This window comes from Ranitomeya variabilis, chromosome 4 (assembly GCF_051348905.1).
Source record: "Ranitomeya variabilis isolate aRanVar5 chromosome 4, aRanVar5.hap1, whole genome shotgun sequence".
NCBI lineage: Eukaryota > Metazoa > Chordata > Amphibia > Anura > Dendrobatidae > Ranitomeya > Ranitomeya variabilis.
In genome coordinates, this window is record NC_135235.1 from 332,106,648 (window position 1) to 332,132,580 (window position 25,933).

Here is a 25,933-nt window from a genome sequence, read left to right on the forward strand (position 1 = left end):
CCACAGGACTGCACAAATGACCGCACATCCCTTGACAAGGAAGGCCACCAAAAGGACCTGGCCACCAGATCTCTGGTGCCAAAAATTCCCGGGTGACCTGCCAACACCGAGGAATGAACCTCGGAAATGACTCTGCTGGTCCACTTATCTGGGACAAACAGTCTGTCAGGTGGACAAGACTCAGGCCTATCAGCCTGAAATCTCTGCAACACACGTCGCAGATCCGGAGAAATAGCTGACAAGATAACTCCATCTTTAAGAATACCAACAGGATCAGCGACTCCAGGAGCATCAGGCACAAAGCTCCTAGAAAGAGCATCGGCCTTCACATTCTTTGAACCTGGTAAATACGAGACAACAAAATCAAAGCGGGAGAAAAACAATGACCAGCGGGCCTGTCTCGGATTAAGGCGTTTAGCAGACTCGAGATACATCAGATTTTTGTGATCAGTCAGGACCACCACACGATGCTTAGCACCCTCGAGCCAATGACGCCACTCCTCAAATGCCCATTTCATGGCCAACAACTCCCGATTGCCCACATCATAATTTCGCTCGGCAGGCGAAAACTTCCTAGAGAAAAAGGCACAAGGTTTCATAACAGAGCAACCAGGGCCTCTCTGCGACAAAACGGCCCCTGCTCCAATCTCTGAAGCATCCACCTCAACCTGAAAGGGAAGTGAGACATCGGGCTGGCACAAAACAGGCGCCGAAGTAAACCGGCGTTTCAACTCCTGGAAAGCCTCCACGGCAGCAGGAGCCCAGTTAGCTACATCGGAGCCCTTCTTGGTCATATCCGTCAAAGGTTTCACAATGCTAGAAAAATTAGCGATAAAACGACGGTAGAAGTTAGCGAAGCCCAAGAACTTCTGAAGACTCTTAACTGACGAGGGCTGAGTCCAATCAAGAATAGCTCGGACCTTGACTGGGTCCATCTCCACAGCAGAAGGGGAAAAAATGAACCCCAAAAAGGGAACCTTCTGTACACCAAAGAGACACTTTGAGCCCTTGACAAACAAAGAATTTTCACGCAAAATTTTAAAGACCAACCTGACCTGCTCCACATGCGAATCCCAATTATCAGAAAAAACCAAAATATCATCCAGATAAACAATCAAAAATTTATCCAGATACTTCCGGAAAATGTCATGCATAAAGGACTGAAAAACTGAAGGCGCATTGGAGAGCCCAAAAGGCATCACCAAGTACTCAAAATGACCTTCGGGCGTATTGAATGCGGTTTTCCATTCATCACCTTGTTTAATGCGCACAAGGTTGTACGCACCACGAAGGTCTATCTTGGTGAACCACTTGGCACCTTTAATCCGGGCAAACAAGTCAGACAACAGCGGTAAAGGATACTGAAATTTGACAGTGATCTTATTTAAAAGCCGATAATCAATACAAGGTCTCAAAGATCCGTCCTTTTTTGCCACAAAAAAGAATCCCGCACCAAGAGGGGAAGAAGACGGACGAATATGTCCTTTCTCCAGAGACTCCTTGATATATGAACGCATAGCGGTATGCTCAGGTACCGACAGATTAAACAGTCTTCCCTTTGGAAATTTACTGCCTGGGATCAAATCTATAGCACAGTCACAGTCCCTATGAGGAGGCAGTGCACTGGACTCAGACTCACTGAAGACATCCTGATAATCAGACAAATACTCCGGAACTTCCGAAGGCGTAGAAGAAGCAATAGACACAGGCAGGGAATCCCCATGAATACCACGACAGCCCCAACTTGAGACTGACATAGCCTTCCAGTCTAGGACTGGATTATGGGTCTGTAACCATGGCAGCCCTAAAACAACCAAATCATGCATTTTATGTAAAACCAGGAAACGTATCACCTCGCGGTGTTCAGGAGTCATGCACATGGTAACCTGTGTCCAATACTGCGGTTTATTTGCTGCCAATGGCGTAGCATCAATACCTCTAAGAGGAATAGGATTTTCTAATGGTTCAAGAGTAAAACCACAGCGCTTAGCAAATGAGAGATCCATAAGACTCAGGGCAGCACCTGAATCTACAAACGCCATGACAGGATAAGATGACAGTGAGCAAATCAAAGTTACAGACAGAATAAATTTAGGTTGCAAATTACCAACGGTGACAGGACTAACAACCTTAGCTATACGTTTAGAGCATGCTGAGATAACATGTGTAGAATCACCACAGTAGTAGCACAAGCCATTCCGGCGTCTATGAATTTTCCGCTCATTTCTAGTCAGGATTCTATCACATTGCATTAAATCAGGTGTCTGTTCAGACAACACCATGAGGGAATTTGCGGTTTTTCTATCACATTGCACCGAATTAGGTGTCTGTTCAGACAACACCATGAGGGAATTTGCGGTTTTGCGCTCCCGCAACCGCCGGTCAATTTGAATAGCCAGTGCCATAGTATCATTCAGACCTGTGGGAATGGGAAAACCCACCATAACATTTTTAATGGCTTCAGAAAGGCCATTTCTAAAATTAGCGGCCAGTGCACACTCGTTCCAATGTGTCAGCACGGACCATTTCCGAAATTTTTGGCAATACACTTCAGCCTCGTCCTGCCCCTGAGACATAGCCAGCAAGGCCTTTTCTGCCTGAATCTCAAGATTGGGTTCCTCATAAAGTAAACCGAGCGCCAGAAAAAACGCATCAATATCAGCCAATGCCGGATCTCCTGGCGCCAGCGAAAAAGCCCAATCCTGAGGGTCGCCCCGTAAGAACGAAATAACAATTTTTACTTGCTGAGCAGAGTCTCCAGATGAACAGGGTCTCAGGGACAAAAACAATTTACAATTATTCACGAAATTCCTAAACTTAAACCTGTCTCCGGAAAACAGTTCAGGAATCGGTATTTTAGGTTCTGACCTAGGATTTCTGATAACATAGTCTTGTATGCCCTGCACACGAGTAGCCAGCTGGTCCACACTTGTAATCAAGGTCTGGACATTCATGTCTGCAGCAAGCATAGCCACTCTGAGGTAAAGGGGAAGAAGAAAAAAAAAAAAAAACTCAGAATCTTCTTTCTTATAATCCCTCTTCTGCAATGCATTAAACATTTAATACTGGCCTGGCAAACTGTTATGACCCCAATGGCGAGGGTCTCAGAGGAACGTGGAAGTCTGCAGAATACAAAAATCCAGCTCATAGGGCAGTGGTAACTGGGTTGACCATATATCTACTCCTAACGCCAACACTAGAAGTAGCCGGGGATCATTCCTACGTTGATTCTAGATGACACGCTCCAGCCGGAGAATCTAGCTACCCCTAGTAGAGAAACAAAAGACCTTTCTTGCCTCCAGAGAAGGGGACCCCAAAGCTGGATAGAAGCCCCCCACAAATAATAACGGTGAGGTAAGAGGAAATGACAAACACAGAAATGAACCAGGTTTAGCACAGAGAGGCCCGCTTACTGATAGCAGAATAAAGAAAGGTAACTTATATGGTCAACAAAAACCCTATCAAAATCCACACTGGAAATTCAAGAACCCCCGAACCGTCTAACGGTCCGGGGGGAGAACACCAGCCCCCTAGAGCTTCCAGCAAAGGTCAGGATATAGATTTGGAACAAGCTGGACAAAAATACAAAACCAAAACAAATAGCAAAAAGCAAAAAGCAGACTTAGCTGAAATTACTGGAACCAGGATCAGTAGACAAGAGCACAGCAGACTAGCTCTGATAACTACGTTGCCAGGCATAGAACTGAAGGTCCAGGGAGCTTAAATAGCAACACCCCTAACTAACGACCCAGGTGCGGATAAAAGGAATGACAGAAAATCCAGAGTCCAAAAAACTAGTAACCACTAGAGGGAGCAAAAAGCGAATTCACAACAGACATTGTCTCTGCAGGTGGCCCAGCTGATGGCAGGTGTGGCATCGCGCCCCAGGGTGACTGTGGTAGGCTGGGTTTTTAGCTGGTCCCCCTACAATCTTCTGTGGTTTGGGGCCCTCCAGGTCTATGGGCGGACCCCTAGTAACCATCTTTGATCCGGACAACTGAGGCCTCCTGGCATCATGATGTTCATCGGCCAGACGAGCGGCCTCCTCAAGAGTCGTTGGCCGCCTGTCCCAAAGCCATTCCTGTGTCTCGGGGGTTAGTCCATTAAAGAATCGTTCTAACAAGAAAAGCTGGAGGACGTCCTCCTTAGTGGTTGCTTGGCTCCCTTGTACCCACTGTAGCAGTGACCGCCGTAATTTACAGGCCCATTCAGCGTGGGTATCAGTTACGCGTTTTATAAGTCCGTGGAACTTTTGGCGGTATGCCTCTGGTGTCAGCGCATACCGGGCCAAGATCACTTCTTTGATCCGCTCATAGTCCATACAGTCCTCATCAGGTACCGTGCGATAGGCGTCCGCTGCCCAGCCTGTCAGCTTGCTGGCCAGATTCTGAACCCATTCCTCCGGCTTCACTTGATGAAGGGCACACTGCCGCTCAAAGTCCTGCAGAAAGCCATCAATGTCTTCCTCTGCCTCCCCCAACTGTCGGAAGGCATTATACTGGATCTTTTTGTGGCTTACTGTTGAAGGTACCTGGGCGGAGGTCAGAGCTCCCCCTGCTCGCTGACTCTCCTCTCTCTGCTCTGTCATCTCCATCTTGGCCAGCTCCACTTTGGTCCGCTCTGCTATCTCTATCTTGGCTAGCTCTATCCTGGTCCACTCGGCCATCTTTTCCTTCAGATCAGTAGGCACATCAGCCATCACCTCTCGTATGATCTCTACTGCGGGGTTTGGGCCATAGAATGCCAGTCGGTTCTTTACCTCCCTCTTTGCACTGTCGTGTTCCATGATGGCTGCTATCAAATCCGCTTTTGTTTTGTTGCTGGCGATTAACCCCCGGGCTTCCACCAGATCTTTTAATGTTGTCCTCTTTAACTTCTGGTAGTTGTTTTCCATTCATTCCTTTCCTCCTGTAGATGGGGTATCACATCCCGCTGTCTGCCACCAGTGTAACGGGGTCTACCGTGTTAGAGTACCTCTTTCAGTACCACCCCGTGGGTCAGCAGGTCCACTCTGCTTTGGCTGGAGTCTGAATGAAGGACGCTGGCTGGAATTCCTTTGGTTACGTGAAAACACTTTACTCACAGGACACAGAATATATATCACACAGATACAGAGGGCAGGCCAATTGAAAAGCGGCAGGGAATTACAAAGGTGGGGGGAGGTCAGAAGGAGAATATCTTGTCCCCTCTGCCCAGGGGCGCAACCTGTGGACTGATGCATTTCACATGGAACCTATTATACATACATATGACTGCACAACATATTCTGGGTGCTGGGGGGTTCCGTAACATTGCCTAATAATTCTGCACAGTAATAGTTACCTGCACAAACAGATATCCTCCTCAGATAGCCAAATCTAAAAGAAAACCCACTCCAACTTCCAAAAATATTAAGCTTTGATATTTATGAGTCTTTTGGGTTGATTGAGAACATAGTTGTTGATCAATAATAAAAATAATCCTCTAAGATACAACTTGCCTAATAATTCTGCATGCAGTGTATAAGATTGCTTTCTTAGTTCTGTAAACAGCTTTACGTTACATAGAAACACATTTTATATGGATGGTAGGAGAGAAAACATCACACACTCACACGACACTCGTCCAACTCTCCGGGATGAACATCGGAGCGATTTATCATACGCTGATGTGATCGCGCCCTTAGCCGGACTCTGAATATAGTCTGTGAAGGCCGCCCTCCTTGGAAGGGGTTAAACCAACGACATTTCGGCATTTTAGCTCCTGCAATAGATGCGATAGCACAATCGTATGCTGCCATATAGTAGCCATCCGGTAACTGGTGATAATTCCCTCATGTGTGGGGTCTATTTGTCTCCAGGCAGAGAAATCACACGTTACATTCCACACATAAAACTGTGTAGAAAAGGCGGCGTAATTGTGCCAGTAGTGAGGAGGGAATAATGCCGGAAATGTCACTGACTGAGGAGAAGGAAGTTTCCACTACGGATATCATTCACTGAGCCGCTGATCATGTGACCCCTGACTCCTCCCTCCTGTGACCTCATCACAGGTCCTGTGCGCACAGAACAGCCGTATATGTGGTGTGCGGCTCTGCAGGTGGAGGGATGTGGAGATTCCCCATTACTGGCGCATTAATACTAGTAATATATTGCACAGGGGATATCGCAGCCAATTCCCACAAGAAGAATCCTGGAAACACAGAATTAGAAATGATTCTTTCTCCGCAGTTTCTATAGGACTTAATACATTCCTGATTCCGGAGAGTAATAGAAATACGGCAGAAAACAGGAAGAAAGTTCAGAGAAGAAGCTTCATAGAAAGACACTGAAGTTACAGACGGCGGTTAACCCTTTGGGAGAAAGTGATTTCAAGGAATATATCCAGAACTCGTCTCCGTTTCCTGTGTTGTGATTGTGAATCCACTGCAGTCGCCTCTTCTGACACCGACCATCGAAGATCAGAACTTTTATCACCATCTCAGAGAAATGTCTGGCCATGGTGGTCTCGCCAAAGTTCTGCTCTTTCTTATTCTTTTCTTGCAGGGGTCACAGTAAATTTCATCCTAGATCCATAGAGCCGAATAGAGGAGCGATGTTCCTTCAGCCTGATGGTAAATAATGGTGACATTTGTCCAACGCCCACTTTACCACAAGGCACTTTACCGAGTAAATCCCACCAGAACTGTAGCAGGTAAAGACCCCAATATCCACAGGTGTCCCTTCTAATTGGGGGGAAACTCTCACCTCTAATAATCCTCGGACAGTTCTGACAAACACGGAAAAGTGCCCCTTTATATATGAGACAGAAAGTCTGTTTAGTCACTTAAGCTTAAAGGGAACCTGTCACCCCCAAAATCGAAGATGAGCTAAGCCCACCGGCATCAGAGGCTTTTCTACAGCATTCTGTAATTCTGTAGATAAGCCCCCGATGTATCCTGAAAGATGAGAAAAAGAAGTTAGATTATACTTACCCAGGGGCGGTCCCGGTTCTGTTCTGGTCCGATGGGTGTCACGGTCCGGTCCGGGGCCTCCCATCTTCTTATGATGACGTCCTCTTCTTGTCTTCAGGCTGCAGCTCCGGCGCAGGCTTATTTTGTCTGTCCTGTTGAGGGCAGAGCAAAGTACTGCAGTGCACAGGTGCCGGGCCTCTCTGACCTTTCCCGACGCCTGCGCACTGCAGTACTTTGCTCTGCCCTCAACAGGGCAGACAAAGTACGCCTGTGCCGGAGCCACAGCGTGAAGACAAGAAGAGGACATCATCGTAAGAAGATGGGAGGCCCCGGACCAGACTGTGACGCCCATCGGATTGGACTGCCCGCCCAGGTGAGTATAACCTAACCTCTTTTTCTCATCTTTCAGGATACATCGGGGGGCTTATCTATAGCATTACAGAATGCTGTAGATAAGCCCCTGATAACGGTGGGCTTAGCTCATCTTCGATTTTGGGGGTGACAGGTTCCCTTTAATAGTATCAGCTCTAATTAAATGGTTAGATAGCGATTCACCCTGAAGACTCACAAATTGTGGGGATGTTATAATAATGTTATATTTGGGGAGTTTTTGTGTTGCCGCCTTAATAAGAATCACAATGGTTTTGTTCCTTTTCCGCTGATAGATACAAATGACCGAACTATGAAAGACGGGAACTAAATAAACATGTGTTGCTCTCATAGTGCAGTGCCCCTTTCTTGGTCCCCAAACACTATACAGTATAATAGTAAAAAAGCAGAAAGTTGTAAAATAGTACAAAAACCACTGCTATTTGGGTCCCCGCCAGTCTCTGTATTTCCTCATCAGTCCCAACAAACTTGTGATTCCTTCAGCCAATCATTGGCTGAAGCAGTGAGTAACATAGCCAGTGATTTCTATCTCCTGAAATATTTCCCCTCATTATCTCCATTAATTGTATTATTACACAGGATTTTTATGATGTTACATCGGGTAATCTTCTTCTCATTCAGGTATCTACAATATCTGATTCTGTCAGTGAAGATCTATATATAAGAAAAGTTTCCTGATTTACCAATCAACTATGGATATGGACAGAGACAAGATGGTGGAGAGGATATTGCACCTCACCCTAGAGATCCTCTTCCGGCTTACTGGAGAGGTGAGAGATTCTGATGATGTCACATTACATCATTCTTATCAATGGCAATAAGTAACAGTTGGACTGAACTGGAGAGGTGAGGACTAGAAATGTCATGTAGTGAGATTTATTAATGTGTCTCTCCATAACCAGGATTACATAGTAGTGAAGAAGACCTCTAGTGAGCACTGTCAGGACCCTGTGTCTGAGGGATGGGGAAAACCCCTAACCCCAATCACGAGACCTCCACTTCTTCCCAAGAAACATGAGGACATCAATGATCAGAAGATCCTAGAACTCACCTACAAGATGATTGAGCTGCTGACTGGAGAGGTGACACTGCTGGGAATGATGGGACATTATACAGTAACGCTATGAAGGGATCAGAGGGATGACTGTATCATTGTATTTCTTAGGTTCCTATAAGATGTCAGGATGTCGCTGTCTATTACTCCATGGAGGAGTGGGAGTATTTAGAAGGACACAAAGATGTATACAAGGACATCATGATGGATGTTCCTCAGCCCCTCACATCTCCAGGTAATAGACAGGACTAAATACACACGGCCTATTATTATCTGTATGTAAATAATGAATTCAGTCCTGTATGTGTTTCCTCCAGTTCTATCCAGTAAGAGGACAACACCAGAGAGATGTCTCCATCCTCTTCCTCAGGATTGTAAACAAGAAGATCCCAATATTCCTCAGGATCATCAGGTAGATGGAGAGAAGGTGTCATGAGATCTCTCCTATGATCTGTAGATGGCTGTGAAGGTCTTGTGCTCAGTCTTGTTTTATCTACCAGTATTTTATGTTTTATACTTGTGTAATGAGAATGTTGGAGATGGCAGGATTAGAGCTGATCATAGATGTGACTTCTCCATCTGTCTGTGACTTTAACAATATTTGTTTCAGAGTGAAGATCTGACCCATATTAATACTACAGAGAAATATGTGAGGGGTGATGAGCGGTGTAAAGAGGAGATTCCTTCATATGACTACCACGGTAAGTAGTAACCATTAAATACAGAGACGTCACAGATTCTTCTCAGTCACCGGCTGTGGCTGCTTTATCAGTGTAATCCAGCCGTATCACAATCGTGTGATCACAATTTTACCTCTAGACCACAACACTCTCTACCACCCAAAATTGTTCAAATTACTTTGTAAATTCTATAGGAAAGGGCATTCAATGCCCAATCTGGAGGATCCACCTACACCCTGGGAAAGATATGTAGAAGCAACTATTATATATATATATATATATATATATATATATATATATATATATATATCGGGATATTATATACAATAACAAATAAAACCTGTTGCTAAAAGAGAAAGAAAGTGGCAGACCACTCGGAACTAGTGTGTAAGCCAAAAACCGTCATATGGACACTCATGAATAAAAAAACCACAATGAAAAAATATATAAGCCTTTATTGTTTATTATATTTATGGCATAAATGGCACAATAGTGCAAGTACTTGGGAATTAATAGGTAAAAAATAAGAAAAAATGATAATAACAATATATAAGGGGATTGTCATGTCGGACGCTGTTCAGACCAGGTCGTTCGACAGACAGCGGTAATTCTGCTTTTGACCACTATGTGCTCATTGGCGTTGGCTAGATTTTATCTAGCTGTTCCGGGGTTAATTTACCTGATGCTCGGATTGGAAGCTGGGCCATGCCCATTGCCTTTAAATAGTTCTCCTGAACATTGGGCGTCGCCGATTATAGCTTCTGTCTTGTGCGTTGTTATCTCGGTCTGGAGTGGAGAGCTGGTAGTTGGAGATTCGTTGCTGGTGGTGTATTTTCCTTTGTCTTATTTACTCCTTCCTATATTTGTATTTATTTTGCCCTGCACATTTATAGTGTATTCCTGAGTGACTGCGGCGTGGTGTATATTTTCTGTTATCCTTGTCTGTGCTAACTGTGGGTATTGGTGTATCACCTCTTCACTGGGTGGTGGGCGGAGGTTTCAGCCTAGGGTTGAAACAGGAGACAGGGTGAGGTTCGAGGCCTGGACATGCACACCATCAGTGTAAACTCCAGGTAGAGGGTCAGTCAGGATTTCCCTAGTCTGAGGGAAATTGCAGGGGCCCGGGTTATTAGCTCTTGCTCACCTAATCTCCCCGTGACATTATAATCGGCCCAACAAAAAAAAAAAAAAAGGGATTCTTTTTTTTTTGTTTTGTCATGGATCCCATGACTTCCATAACCCGCCAGTTGGAGGCGCTGTCCCTACAGGTCACTGAGTTGAGGGGGGCAGTACAGCAACAGGGACTAGCAGTATCTAATGTGCAAGCTGGAGCAACAGGTAGAGTTGCTGAGCCTAAATTTCCTTTGCCTGAAAAATTTGCTGGGGAACGCAGTAAATTTGTTTCTTTTCGTGAAGCTTGCAAACTATATTTCCGTATGCGCCTGATCTCCTCGGGTAATGAGGCTCAGCGTGTGGGCCTGGTGTTGTCATTGTTAAGCGGGGATCCCCAAGCATGGGCGTTTTCTTTGCCATCTGATTCTGCTGCATTTGACTCTGTGGAGAGTTTTTTTTCCTCTCTTGGAAAAATTTACGATGAACCTGACAGAATGGCTCTAGCAGAATCTAAGATACGCTCTATTCGCCAGGGGGAGCGAATTGCAGAGGATTACTGTTCTGAATTTCATCGCTGGGCGATCGATACACAATGGAATGATCCAGCATTGCGGAGTCCGTTTATACATGGGATTTCTGGAACGGTTAAAAAAGCCCTTCTGATGTACGAGACTCCTGCTTCTCTAGATTCAGCTATGAGTCTGGTTGTCCGCATTCGCCGTTTGCGTCAGGGGGAGCATGAGACACCGCCTATGGGAGGGGGTTTAGGTTCACGTGAGGTTGCTGCAGGCGAGCCCACGGAGCCTATGCAAATCGGAGGGGTATCACATGTGGAGCGTCAAGCCCCTGAGCTCAGGAAGCAGGGAGCCTGTTTTTACTGCGGTAAAACTGGTCATTTTATTAACATCTGTCCTCTGCTGTCTAAGAAAAACGCAACGGCGGAAAACTTCTAAGCTCAGAGGGTGTGGAGGAGACCAATCTGAGCTTATGTATATCCTCCATGGTGGTTTCTCAATGCATGCTCCCTGCTAAGGTTTTTATCGCTGGCAGTGAGCTGCCAATTACTGTTTTTGTGGATAGTGGTTCAGCCACAAATCTCATTGATGAAGAGTTTGCGCGCACAGCAGGTTTTAGGATTGAAAAACTGCCTCATCCTATCCGCGTCGTCACCATCAATGCTGCTCCTCTCTCTCAGGGGGAGATTACTGAATTTGTGGCTGAGGTGGAACTCCACATTGGGGTTCTACATTCCAAGCGGGTTACATGTAAGGTGCTCAGGAATCTTCCTGCTCAGGTGGTTTTGGGTTTTCCTTGGTTGTCTATGCACAACCCGGTAATTGACTGGAAAACTCAGGACATAATTCAATGGAGCGAGTTCTGCCAGGAGAATTGCCTGGCCACATGTGTGGCTGCTGTGACTTCAAGCGTTCCGGAGTCACTTCTGGATTTTGTGGATGTGTTCCCTGAGGAGGGTTGTTCAGAGTTGCCGCCACATCGTCCCTATGACTGTTCTATCAGGTTTAAACCAGGGGTGTTATGGTTCTCAATGGCAAGAGAACATAGCCCAGCAAACATAAGAACTAGCTCTTGGAAGGATGGAAACTAAACTGACCATGAACTAAACCTGCCGCACAACTAACAGTAGCCGGGTAGCGTAGCCTGCGTTTTATCCCTAGACGCCCAGCGCCGGCCGGAGGACTAACTAATCCTGGCAGAGGAAAATATAGTCCTGGCTCACCTCTAGAGAAATTTCCCCGAAAGGCAGACAGAGGCCCCCACAAATATTGGCGGTGATTTTAGATGAAATGACAAACGTAGTATGAAAATAGGTTTAGCAAAATTGAGGTCCGCTTACTAGATAGCAGGAAGACAGAAAGGGCACTTTCATGGTCAGCTGAAAACACTATCAAAACGCCATCCTGAAATTACTTTAAGACTCTAGTATTAACTCATAACATCAGAGTGGCAATTTCAGATCACAAGAGCTTTCCAGACACAGAAACGAAACTACAGCTGTGAACTGGAACAAAATGCAAAAACAAACAAGGACTAAAGTCCAACTTAGCTGGGAGTTGTCTAGCAGCAGGAACATGCACAGAAAGGCTTCTGATTACAATGTTGACCGGCATGGAAGTGACAGAGGAGCAAGGCTAAATAGCGACTCCCACATCCTGATGGAAACAGGTGAACAGAGAGGATGATGCACACCAGTTCAATTCCACCAGTGGCCACCAGGGGAGCCCAAAATCCAATTTCACAACAGTACCCCCCCCCTCAAGGAGGGGGCACCGAACCCTCACCAGAACCACCAGGGCGATCAGGATGAGCCCTATGAAAGGCACGGACCAAATCGGAGGCATGAACATCAGAGGCAGTCACCCAAGAATTATCCTCCTGACCGTATCCCTTCCATTTGACCAGATACTGGAGTTTCCGTCTGGAAACACGGGAGTCCAAGATTTTTTCCACAACGTACTCCAACTCGCCCTCAACCAACACCGGAGCAGGAGGCTCAACGGAAGGCACAACCGGTACCTCATACCTGCGCAATAATGACCGATGAAAAACATTATGAATAGAAAAAGATGCAGGGAGGTCCAAACGGAAGGACACAGGGTTAAGAATCTCCAATATCTTGTACGGGCCGATGAACCGAGGCTTAAACTTGGGAGAAGAAACCCTCATAGGGACAAAACGAGAAGACAACCACACCAAGTCCCCAACACAAAGCCGAGGACCAACCCGACGCCGGCGGTTGGCAAAAAGCTGAGTCCTCTCCTGGGACAACTTCAAATTGTCCACTACCTGCCCCCAAATCTGATGCAACCTCTCCACCACAGCATCCACTCCAGGACAATCCGAAGATTCCACCTGACCAGAAGAAAATCGAGGATGAAACCCCGAATTACAGAAAAAGGGAGACACCAAGGTGGCAGAGCTGGCCCGATTATTGAGGGCAAACTCCGCTAAAGGCAAAAAAGCAACCCAATCATCCTGATCTGCAGACACAAAACACCTCAAATATGTCTCCAAGGTCTGATTCGTCCGCTCGGTCTGGCCATTAGTCTGAGGATGGAAAGCAGACGAGAAAGACAAATCTATGCCCATCCTAGCACAGAATGCTCGCCAAAATCTAGACACGAATTGGGTACCTCTGTCAGAAACGATATTCTCCGGAATACCATGCAAACGGACCACATTTTGAAAAAACAGAGGAACCAACTTGGAAGAAGAAGGCAACTTAGGCAGGGGAACCAAATGGACCATCTTAGAGAAACGATCACACACCACCCAGATGACAGACATCTTCTGAGAAACAGGAAGATCCGAAATAAAATCCATCGAGATGTGCGTCCAGGGCCTCTTCGGGATAGGCAAGGGCAACAACAATCCACTAGCCCGAGAACAACAAGGCTTGGCCCGAGCACAAACGTCACAAGACTGCACGAAGCCTCGCACATCTCGAGACAGGGAAGGCCACCAGAAGGACCTTGCCACCAAATCCCTGGTACCAAAGATTCCAGGATGACCTGCCAACGCAGAAGAATGAACCTCAGAAATGACTTTACTGGTCCAATCATCAGGAACAAACAGTCTACCAGGTGGGCAACGATCAGGTCTATCCGCCTGAAACTCCTGCAAGGCCCGCCGCAGGTCTGGAGAAACGGCAGACAATATCACTCCATCCTTAAGGATACCTGTAGGTTCAGAATTACCAGGGGAGTCAGGCTCAAAACTCCTAGAAAGGGCATCCGCCTTAACATTCTTAGAACCCGGCAGGTAGGACACCACAAAATTAAACCGAGAGAAAAACAACGACCAGCGCGCCTGTCTAGGATTCAGGCGTCTGGCGGACTCAAGATAAATTAGATTTTTGTGGTCAGTCAATACCACCACCTGATGTCTAGCCCCCTCAAGCCAATGACGCCACTCCTCAAAAGCCCACTTCATGGCCAAAAGCTCCCGATTCCCAACATCATAATTCCGCTCGGCGGGCGAAAATTTACGTGAGAAAAAAGCACAAGGTCTCATCACGGAGCAATCGGAACTTCTCTGCGACAAAACCGCCCCAGCTCCGATTTCAGAAGCGTCGACCTCAACCTGAAAAGGAAGAGCAACATCAGGCTGCACAGGGGCGGAAGAAAAGCGGCGCTTAAGCTCCCGAAAGGCCTCCACAGCAGCAGGGGACCAATCAGCAACATCAGCACCCTTCTTAGTCAAATCAGTCAATGGTTTAACAACATCAGAAAAACCAGCAATAAATCGACAATAAAAGTTAGCAAAGCCCAAAAATTTCTGAAGACTCTTAAGAGAAGAGGGTTGCGTCCAATCACAAATAGCCTGAACCTTGACAGGATCCATCTCGATGGAAGAGGGGGAAAAAATATATCCCAAAAAGGAAATCTTTTGAACCCCAAAAACGCACTTAGAACCCTTCACACACAAGGAATTAGACCGCAAAACCTGAAAAACCCTCCTGACCTGCTGGACATGAGAGTCCCAGTCATCCGAAAAAATCAAAATATCATCCAGATACACAATCATAAATTTATCCAAATAATCACGGAAAATGTCATGCATAAAGGACTGAAAGACTGAAGGGGCATTTGAAAGACCAAAAGGCATCACCAAATACTCAAAGTGGCCCTCGGGCGTATTAAATGCGGTTTTCCACTCATCCCCCTGCTTAATTCGCACCAAATTATACGCCCCACGGAGATCTATCTTAGAGAACCACTTGGCCCCCTTTATGCGAGCAAACAAATCAGTCAGCAGTGGCAACGGATATTGATATTTAACCGTGATCTTATTCAAAAGCCGATAATCAATGCACGGCCTCAAAGAGCCATCTTTCTTAGCCACAAAGAAAAAACCGGCTCCTAAGGGAGATGACGAAGGACGAATATGTCCCTTTTCCAAGGACTCCTTTATATATTCTCGCATAGCAGCATGTTCAGGCACAGACAGATTAAATAAACGACCCTTAGGGTATTTACTACCCGGAATCAAATCTATGGCACAATCGCACTCCCGGTGCGGAGGTAATGAACCAAGCTTAGGTTCTTCAAAAACGTCACGATATTCAGTCAAGAAATCAGGAATCTCAGAGGGAATAGATGATGAAATGGAAACCACAGGTACGTCCCCATGCGTCCCCTTACATCCCCAGCTTAACACAGACATAGCTTTCCAGTCAAGGACTGGGTTATGAGATTGCAGCCATGGCAATCCAAGCACCAGCACATCATGTAGGTTATACAGCACAAGAAAGCGAATAATCTCCTGGTGATCCGGATTAATCCGCATAGTTACTTGTGTCCAGTATTGTGGTTTATTGCTAGCCAATGGGGTGGAGTCAATCCCCTTCAGGGGTATAGGAGTTTCAAGAGGCTCCAAATCATACCCACAGCGTTTGGCAAAGGACCAATCCATAAGACTCAAAGCGGCGCCAGAGTCGACATAGGCATCCGCGGTAATAGATGATAAAGAACAAATCAGGGTCACAGATAGAATAAACTTAGACTGTAAAGTGCCAATTGAAACAGACTTATCAAGCTTCTTAGTACGCTTAGAGCATGCTGATATAACATGAGTTGAATCACCGCAATAGAAGCACAACCCATTTTTTCGTCTAAAATTCTGCCGTTCACTTCTGGACAGAATTCTATCACATTGCATATTCTCTGGCGTCTTCTCAGTAGACACCGCCAAATGGTGCACAGGTTTGCGCTCCCGCAGACGCCTATCGATCTGGATAGCCATTGTCATGGACTCATTCAGACCCGCAGGCACAGGGAACCCCACCATAACATCCTTAATGGCATCAGAGAGACCCTCTCTGAAATTCGCCGCCAGGGCGCACTCATTCCACTGAGTAAGCACAGCCCATTTACGGAATTTCTGGCAGTATATTTCAGCTTCGTCTTGCCCCTGAGATAGGGACATCAAGGCCTTTTCCGCCTGAAGTTCTAACTGAGGTTCCTCATAAAGCAACCCCAAGGCCAGAAAAAACGCATCCACATTGAGCAACGCAGGATCCCCTGGAGCCAATGCAAAAGCCCAATCCTGAGGGTCGCCACGGAGCAAGGAAATCACAATCCTGACCTGCTGAGCAGGATCTCCAGCAGAGCGAGATTTCAGGGACAAAAACAACTTGCAATTATTTTTGAAATTTTGAAAGCAAGATCTATTCCCCGAGAAAAATTCAGGCAAAGGAATTCTAGGTTCAGATATAGGAACATGAACAACAAAATCTTGTAAATTTTGAACTTTCGTGGTGAGATTATTCAAACCTGCAGCTAAACTCTGAATATCCATTTTAAACAGGTGAACACAGAGCCATTCCAGGATTAGAAGGAGAGAGAGAGAGAAAGGCTGCAATATAGGCAGACTTGCAAGAGATTCAATTACAAGCACACTCAGAACTGAAGGAAAAAAAAAAAAAAATCTTCAGCAGACTTCTCTTTTCTCTGTCAATTAATTTAACCCTTTGTGGCCGGTCAAACTGTTATGGTTCTCAATGGCAAGAGAACATAGCCCAGCAAACATAAGAACTAGCTCTTGGAAGGATGGAAACTAAACTGACCATGAACTAAACCTGCCGCACAACTAACAGTAGCCGGGTAGCGTAGCCTGCGTTTTATCCCTAGACGCCCAGCGCCGGCCGGAGGACTAACTAATCCTGGCAGAGGAAAATATAGTCCTGGCTCACCTCTAGAGAAATTTCCCCGATAGGCAGACAGAGGCCCCCACAAATATTGGCGGTGATTTTAGATGAAATGACAAACGTAGTATGAAAATAGGTTTAGCAAAATTGAGGTCCGCTTACTAGATAGCAGGAAGACAGAAAGGGCACTTTCATGGTCAGCTGAAAACACTATCAAAACGCCATCCTGAAATTACTTTAAGACTCTAGTATTAACTCATAACATCAGAGTGGCAATTTCAGATCACAAGAGCTTTCCAGACACAGAAACGAAACTACAGCTGTGAACTGGAACAAAATGCAAAAACAAACAAGGACTAAAGTCCAACTTAGCTGGGAGTTGTCTAGCAGCAGGAACATGCACAGAAAGGCTTCTGATTACAATGTTGACCGGCATGCAAGTGACAGAGGAGCAAGGCTAAATAGCGACTCCCACATCCTGATGGAAACAGGTGAACAGAGAGGATGATGCACACCAGTTCAATTCCACCAGTGGCCACCAGGGGAGCCCAAAATCCAATTTCACAACACAGGGGCCAAATTGCCTAAAGCAAGGATGTTTAACATCTCCGGTCCGGAGAGACAAGCATTAAAAGATTACATTGCTGAAAGTTTGAGCAAAGGGCACATCAGGCCGTCATCCTCGCTTGTGGCAGCAGGGTTCTTCTTCGTGAAGAAGAAAGATGGCGGATTACGCCCGTGTTTGGATTTCAGGGAGTTGAACCAGATTACAGTTCGTGATCCATACCCTATGCCACTGATACCAGATTTGTTCAACCAGGTGGCAGGTGCTAAGTGGTTTACCAAGCTTGACCTCAGGGGGGCGTACAACCTCATAAGAGTCCGTCAAGGTGATGAGTGGAAGACGGCTTTCAATACCCCTGAGGGTCATTTTGAAAATTTGGTGATGCCATTTGGGTTGACTAAGGCACCTGCAGTGTTCCAACATTTCATTAATGATGTGTTCTCGCATGTTTTGGGGAAATTCGTTATCGTGTACCTAGATGACATTCTCATATATTCTTGCGACCGTGATGCTCATTTAGATCATGTCAGGCAGGTGTTACAGCTTCTCAGAGAGAATAAGCTGTATGCTAAACTTGAGAAATGTGTATTTTCTGTTCAAGAGTTGCCTTTCTTGGGTTATATTGTGTCTGCTTCTGGTTTTAAAATGGACACCGCTAAGGTGCAAGCGGTGCTGCATTGGGAACGTCCTGATAACCTGAAAGCACTTCAGCGGTTCCTTGGGTTTTCTAACTACTATAGGAAATTTATCAAGGATTTTTCCATCATTGCTAAACCCCTAACTGACATGACTAAAAAGGGTACCAATTTCTCCGTTTGGCCTGAGGCTGCTGTGCGCGCATTTGAATTTCTTAAGAACAGTTTTGTTTCAGCCCCCATTCTTGTGCAGCCAGACGTATCAAAACCTTTTGTTGTGGAAGTCGATGCGTCTGAGGTTGGTGTGGGGGCGGTACTATCTCAAGGCTCATCTTTGAGTGGTTTGCGTCCGTGCGCATATTTCTCCAAGGAACTGTCGTCCGCCGAACGTAACTACGATATCGGCAACAGGGAGTTGTTGGCAATTAAGTTGGCCTTTGAGGAATGGCGACACTTCTTGGAGGGGTCGGTACATCAGGTTACTGTTATTACCGATCATACGAATCTGCTGTATTCGGAGTCAGCCAAGCGTCTGTCCCCCATGCAGGCTCGCTGAGCATTGTTTTTCACGCGGTTCAATTTTGTTGTCACTTACAGACCGGGGTCTAAAAACACTAAGGCGGATGCTCTGTCCAGGTGTTTTCCGGGGGGAGAACCTCGGGAGGATCCAGTACCCATCCTCCAAAAGGGTGTTGTGGTTTCGGCTCTCACTACCGAGGTTGAGGCTGAGATTGCCGAGGCTCAGGAGGAGATACCATCTGAGCTTCCCATCAACAAATCTTTTGTACCGCTTCATCTCCGCTTAAAGGTTTTGGCGGAGCATCATGATTCTGTCCTGGCTGGCCACCCAGGGGTTAGAGGTACCTTGGAGTTGTTGTCACGTCGGTTTTGGTGGCCCAAGATCCGACAGGACGTGGTCTCATACGTGTCAGCTTGTACCACGTGCGCTAGGGCTAAGACGCCCTGCTCCCGTCCTGTTGGAACACTACTTCCTCTTGAGGTACCTAGTAAGCCATGGACAGAAATCTCCATGGATTTCATCACTGATTTGCCCTCATCAGCTGGGAACACGGTCATCTTGGTGATTGTTGATCGGTTTTCAAAAATGTCGCACTTTGTGTCTTTGCCTTCGTTGCCTAACGCTAAGACTCTGGCTCAGGTATTTGTGCAGGAGGTGGTCAGACTTCATGGGGTTCCGTCTGACATCGTGTCTGATAGGGGTACTCAGTTTGTGGCAAAATTTTGGAAAGCATTTTGCTCACGGCTGGGGATCAAGTTGTCTAATTCTTCGGCGTTTCATCCTCAGTCAAATGGTCAGACTGAGCGTATGAACCAAAATTTGGAACAGTACCTACACTGCTTTGTCTCTGATAACCAGGAGGAGTGGTCTATCTTTCTTCCTTTGGCTGAGTTTGCCATCAATAATCACCGCCAGGAGTCGTCTGGGGAGTCTCCGTTTTTTTGTGTTTACGGGCTACATCCTCAATTTTGTACTTTGAGTCAGAGGAGCTCTTCCGGCGTTCCGGAGGAAGATCAGTTAGGAGCACAATTGTCATCAGTCTGGAGGAGAGTGAAACAGCGCCTGTTGAGTGTGGGTGCTAGGTACAAACGTGTGGCTGACAGTAGGCGTGTGCCAGGTCCGGACCTGAGTGTGGATGACTGGGTGTGGTTATCCACAAAAAACATAAGACTCAAAATACCGTCCCTTAAATTGGGTCCACGGTTTATTGGTCCATTTAGGGTCACCGCCGTCATTAACCCAGTAGCGTACCGATTGGAGCTCCCTACGGTGTATAAGATACACAACGTGTTCCACAGGTCTCTTCTAAAGAAGGTGGTGGGTTCTGTGGACGCGGCGCCTATGCCACCTGCAGTCTTGGTGGATGGTAATTTGGAATTTGAAGTCTCCAAGGTGGTTGACTCTCGTGTAGTGCGCCGCACTTTACAGTACTTGGTACACTGGCGTGGTTATGAGCCTGAGGAGAGGTCCTGGGTACCAGCCTCGGACATTCATGCGGATCGGCTGGTCAGGTTTTTTCATTGTCGCCATCCAGACAAGCCGGGTCCTATAAGCCGTGAGGGCCCTGGGGTCCCTCGTAGAAGGCGGGGTACTGTCATGTCGGACGCTGTTCAGACCAGGTCGTTCGACAGACAGCGGTAATTCCGCTTTTGACCACTATGTGCTCATTGGCGTCGGCTAGATTTTATCTAGCTGTTCCGGGGTTAATTTACCTGATGCTCGGATTGCAAGCTGGGCCATGCCCATTGCCTCTAAATAGTTCTCCTGAACATTGGGCGTCGCCGATTATAGCTTCTGTCTTGTGCGTTGTTATCTCGGTCTGGAGTGGAGAGCTGGTAGTTGGAGATTCGTTGCTGGTGGTGTATTTTCCTTTGTCTTATTTACTCCTTCCTATATTTGTATTTATTTTGCCCTGCACATTTATAGTGTATTCCTGAGTGACTGCGGCGTGGTGTATATTTTCCGTTATCCTTGTCTGTGCTAACTGTGGGTATTGGTGTATCACCTCTTCACTGGGTGGTGGGCGGAGGTTTCAGCCTAGGGTTGAAACAGGAGACAGGGTGAGGTTCGAGGCCTGGATATGCACACCATCAGTGTAAACTCCAGGTAGAGGGTCAGTCAGGATTTCCCTAGTCTGAGGGAAATTGCAGGGGCCCGGGTTATTAGCTCTTGCCCACCTAGTCTCCCCGTGACAGGGATAGACAGGATATAATACAATAAAAATCAAATTTAGTATATATATATAATCTCACAAAAAATTCATAATTGTGTGCATTTCATAAAAAATATATATATGTGTGCTAATATATGTTTCAAATGGCAAACAGAATGTGTACTAAAACCATATATATACATATAATATATAGCTCAATATGATTTTAAAAAAATGCGTATGCAAACATATTCATGATATTAAAAAATAAATAAACAATGTGTCACAAAAATTGATGTGCTAAAATATAAAGTAATATATGCAGCAATGTGCAAAGAACTATAACAAATAAAAAAGGAACCAAATCACTATATATAGGTTCACTTTATGCATAAACAGAAAATGATTATAATTCATATAAAAATGTGCCACAAATAAATAATTGCAAGTGCATGTGCAAAATAAATATGCTGCAAGAATTAATGAAGGTGCATGTGCTGAATTGCAAGATAAACTGTGCTCAAAAAACACGCCAATATACAAAGCCACATACATAATATAGGATGGTATATGCACACTAGGAAGTGAAGAGAAAGATATTTGGAGATATTTATATATATACCTGTCCGTCCTGTGGGCCCAAGTACAGAGCACCCCGACGCGCGTTTCAGTTATTCCTTCGGGACGATACCATCCTATATTATATATGTGGCTTTGTATATTGGCGTGTTTTTTGAGCACAGTTTATCTTGCAATTCAGCACATGCACCTTCATTAATTCTTGCAGCATATTTATTTTGCACATGCACTTGCAATTATTTATTTGTGGCACATTTTTATAAGCATTATAATCATTTCTGTTTATGCATAAAGTGAACCTATATATAGTGATTTGGTTCCTTTTTTATTTGTTATAGTTCTTTGCACATTGCTGCATATATTACTTTATATTTTAGCACATCAATTTTTGTGACACATTGTTTATTTATTTTTTAATATCATGAATATGTTTGCATGCGCATTTTTTTTAAATCATATTGAGCTATATATTATATGTATATATATAGTTTTAGTACACATTCTGTTTGCCATTTGAAACATATATTAGCACACATATATATATTTTTTATGAAATGCACACAATTATGAATTTTTTGTGAGATTATATATATACTAAATTTGATTTTTATTGTATTATATCCTATATAGTGATTTGGTTCCTTTTTTATTTGTTATAGTTCTTTGCACATTGCTGCATATATTACTTTATATTTTAGCACATCAATTTTTGTGACACATTGTTTATTTTTTAATATCATGAATATGTTTGCATACGCATTTTTTTTAACCCCTTCACCCCCGGAGCTTTTTCCGTTTTTCCGTTTTCGTTTTTCGCTCCCCTCCTTCCCAGAGCCATAACTTTTTTATTTTTCCATCAATTTGGCCATGTGAGGGCTTATTTTTTGCGGGACGAGTTGTACTTTTGAACGACATCATTGGTTTTAGCATGTCGTGTACTAGAAAACGGGAAAAAAATTCCAAGTGCAGTGAAATTGTAAAAAAAGTGCAATCCCACACTTGTTTTTTGCTTGCCTATTTTGCTAGGTTCACTAAATGCTAAAACTGACCTGCCATTATGATTCTCCAGGTCACTACGAGTTCATAGACACCTAACATGACTAGGTTATTTTTCACCTAAGTGGTGAAAAAAAATTCCAAACTTTGCAAAAAACAAAACAAAATTGCGCCATTTTCCGATACTCGTAGCGTCTCCATTTTTCGTGATCTGGGGTCAGGTGAGGGCTTATTTTTTGCGTGCCGAGCTGGCGTTTTTAATGATAGCATTTTGGTGCAGATACTTTCTTTTGATCGCCCGTTATTGCATTTTAATGCAATGTCGTGGCGACCAAAAAAACGTAAATCTGGCGTTTCAAATTTTTTTCTCATTACGCCATTTAGCGATCAGGTTAATGCTTTTTTTTAATTGAAAGATCGGGCGATTCTGAACGCGGCGATACCAAATATGTGTAGGTTGGGGTTTTTTTTAATTGATTTATTTTGATTGGGGCGAAAGGGGGGTGATTTAAACTTTTATATTTTTTTTATTTTTTTCACATTTTTAAAAACTTTTTTTTTTAACTTTTGCCATGCTTCTATAGCCTCCATGGGAGGCTAGAAGCAGGCACAGCCCGATCGGCTCTGCTATGCAGCAGTGATCATAAGATCGCTGCTACACAGCAGATTTGCAGGTGTGCTGTGAGCGCCGACCACAGGGGGGCGCTCACAGCCACCGGCAATCAGTAACCATAGAGGTCTCAAGGACCTCTATGGTTACAATGGAGGAGCATCGCCGACCCCCGATCATGTGACGGGGGTCGGCGATGCGCTCATATCCGGCCGCACGGCCGGATGCGGTAGTTAAATGCCGCTGTCTGCGTTTGACAGCGGCATTTAACTAGTTAATAGGCGCGTGCAGATCGCGATTCTGCTCGCGCCTATTGCGGGCACATGTCAGCTGTTCAAAACAGCTGACATGTCCCGGCTTTGATGTGCGCTCACCGCCGGAGCGCACATCAAAGCGGGGGTCCCGACATGTGACGTACTATACCGTCAGATGTCGGGACGGGGTTAAATCATATTGAGCTATATATTATATGTATATATATATAGTTTTAGTACACATTCTGTTTGCCATTTGAAACATATATTAGCACACATATTTTTTATGAAATGCACACAATTATGAATTTTTTTGTGAGATTATATATATACTAAATTTGATTTTTATTGTATTATATCCTGTCTATCCCCTTATATATTGTTATTATATTTTTATATTATTATATTTTTTTCTTATTTATTACCTATTGTGCCATTTATGCCATAAATATAATAAACAATAAAGGCTTATATATTTTTTCATTGTGGTTTTTCTATTCTTGAGTGTCCATATGACGGTTTTTGGCTTACACACTACTCCCTGGGATTAGAAGATACTAATCCTTACCTGCCCAGATCTGTACATTAGAAAGCCGAATAACAGTGTACATAGAATGTACTGACAAGTTAGAAAATCACTTGAAGAAAAATATTATGATGGGCCTGTAAGAGAAAGCGGAGGGTAATGATGCTGTTGGCATGCTATAACCCTGATGTCTTATTGGATTAATCTACCTTATCTCCCTTATGTGATGCTGAATGTGTTCATATGGTCCCTACAAGACCAGGTCCAGTCTTTTTGACCAAACATCACATTTATCATTGACAACATTAAATGTACAGTGAGGGCCAAGATTGAATTTCTGTACAATAACAGGGTTTCCCTTTATCCTTACGTTTCAATTTCTTGTAAAACTCGTTAACTTCAAGAAGGATTGTGATAAACACATAAAACACATTGCACCTGTGCCATGATATATTTCTAAGCTACGAATGGCTGTAATATACATTTATTCACTCCTGCAGGAGATGTGTTGGTATGCCTCGAGCCCGGGTTTAATTTATTCTCTTCATGTCCTAAATTACAACATGTTTTGTATCATAAGGAATTCAGATTACTGCACAATCTCTCCTGAAATGGGAAGCACTAATACAACTCCAGGCAAAAATTATGGAATCACCGGCCTTGGAGAATGTTCATTCAGTTGTTAAATTTTGTAAAAAAAGCAGATCAATGACATGGCACAAAACTAAAGTCATTTCAAATGGCAACTTTCTGGCTTTAAGAAACACTAAAAGAAATCAAGAACAAAATATGTGGTAGTCAGTAATGGTTACTTTTTTTAACCAAGCGTAGGGGAAAAATTATGGAATCACTCAATTCTGAGGAAAAAATTATGTAATCACCCTGTAAATTTTCATACCCAAAAATAATACTTGCATCAAATTAGATCTGCTCATTAGTCTGCATCTAAAAAGGAGTGATCACACCTTGGAGAGCTGTTGCACCAAGTGGACTGACATGAATCTTGGCTCCAACACGAGAGATGTCAATTGAAATAAAGGAGAGGATTATCAATCTCTTAAAAGAGGGTAAATCATCACGCAATTTTGCAAAAGATGTTGGTTGTTCACAGTCAGCTGTGTCTAAAATCTGGACCAAATACAAACAACATGGAAAGGTTGTTAAAGGCAAACATACTGGTAGACCAAGGAAGACATCAAAGCGTCAAGACCAGAAACTTAAAGCAATATGTTTCCCAAACTGGTAATACACAACAAAACAAATGAGGAATGAATGAGTGGAAACTGGAGTCAACGTCTGTGACCGAACAGTAAGAAACCGCCTAAAGGAAATGGGATTTACATACAGAAAAGCTAAACGGAAGCCATCATTAACACCTAAACAGAAAAAAACAAGGTTACAATGGGCTAAGGAAAAGCAATCGTGGACTGTGGAAGACTGGATGAAAGTCATATTCAGTGATGAATCACGAATCTGCATTGGGCAAGGTGGTGATGCTGGAACTTTTGTTTGGTGCCCTTCCAATGAGATTTATAAAGATGACTGCCTGAAGAGAACATGCAAATTTCCACAGTCATTGATGATATGGGACTGCATGTCAGGTAAAGGCACTGGGGAGATGGCTGTCATTACATCTTCAATAAATGCACAAGTTTATGTTGATATTTTGGACACTTTTCTTATCCCATCAATTGAAAGGATGGTTGGGGATAATGAAATCATTTTTCAAGATGATAATGCATCCTGCCATAGACCAAAAACTGTGAAGACATTCCTTGAATAAAGACACATAAGGTCAATGTCATGGCCTGCAAATAGTCCGGATCTCAATCCAATTGAAAATCTTTGGTGGAAGTTGAAGAAAATGGTCCATGACAAGGCTCCAACCTGCAAAGCTGATCTGGCAATAGCAATCAGAGAAAGTTGGAGCCAGATTGATGAAGAGTACTGTTTGACACTCATTAAGTCCATGCCTCAGAGACTGCAAGCTGTTATAAAAGCCAGAGGTGGTGCAACAAAATCCTAGAGATGTTTTAGAGTGTTTTTTTGTTTGTTTGTTTTTCATGATTCCATAATTTTTTCCTCAGAATTGAGTGATTCCATAATTTTTCCCCTCTGCTTGGTTATAAAAAGTAACCATTACTGACTACCACATTTTTTGTTCATGATTTCTTTTAGTGTTTTTTAAAGCCAGAAAGTTTCCATTTGAAATGACTTTAATTTTGTGCCATGTTTGTGATCTGCTTTTTTTTCCGACTAAA

At 44.3% G+C, this 25,933-nt stretch overlaps 1 protein-coding gene across 3 annotated transcripts in view; it reads left to right on the plus strand.

Annotated features, from left to right (window-relative positions):
• Nucleotides 1–5,904: 5,904 nt before the first annotated feature.
• LOC143764697 (uncharacterized) overlaps nucleotides 5,905–25,933 on the plus strand; it is a 52,864-nt gene continuing 32,835 nt past the window's right edge. The window contains exons 1-6 of one of the 3 annotated variants that reach the window (XM_077250545.1): nucleotides 5,905–6,672; nucleotides 7,943–8,091; nucleotides 8,224–8,403; nucleotides 8,487–8,610; nucleotides 8,693–8,787; nucleotides 8,986–9,076. In XM_077250545.1, coding sequence (XP_077106660.1) covers nucleotides 8,014–8,091; nucleotides 8,224–8,403; nucleotides 8,487–8,610; nucleotides 8,693–8,787; nucleotides 8,986–9,076 — 568 coding nt within the window. In that variant the 5' untranslated portion in view covers nucleotides 5,905–6,672; nucleotides 7,943–8,013. The remainder of the gene's footprint in view (nucleotides 6,673–7,942; nucleotides 8,092–8,223; nucleotides 8,404–8,486; nucleotides 8,611–8,692; nucleotides 8,788–8,985; nucleotides 9,077–25,933) is intronic. The other 2 variants (XM_077250546.1, XM_077250547.1) reach the window with 2 other exon arrangements.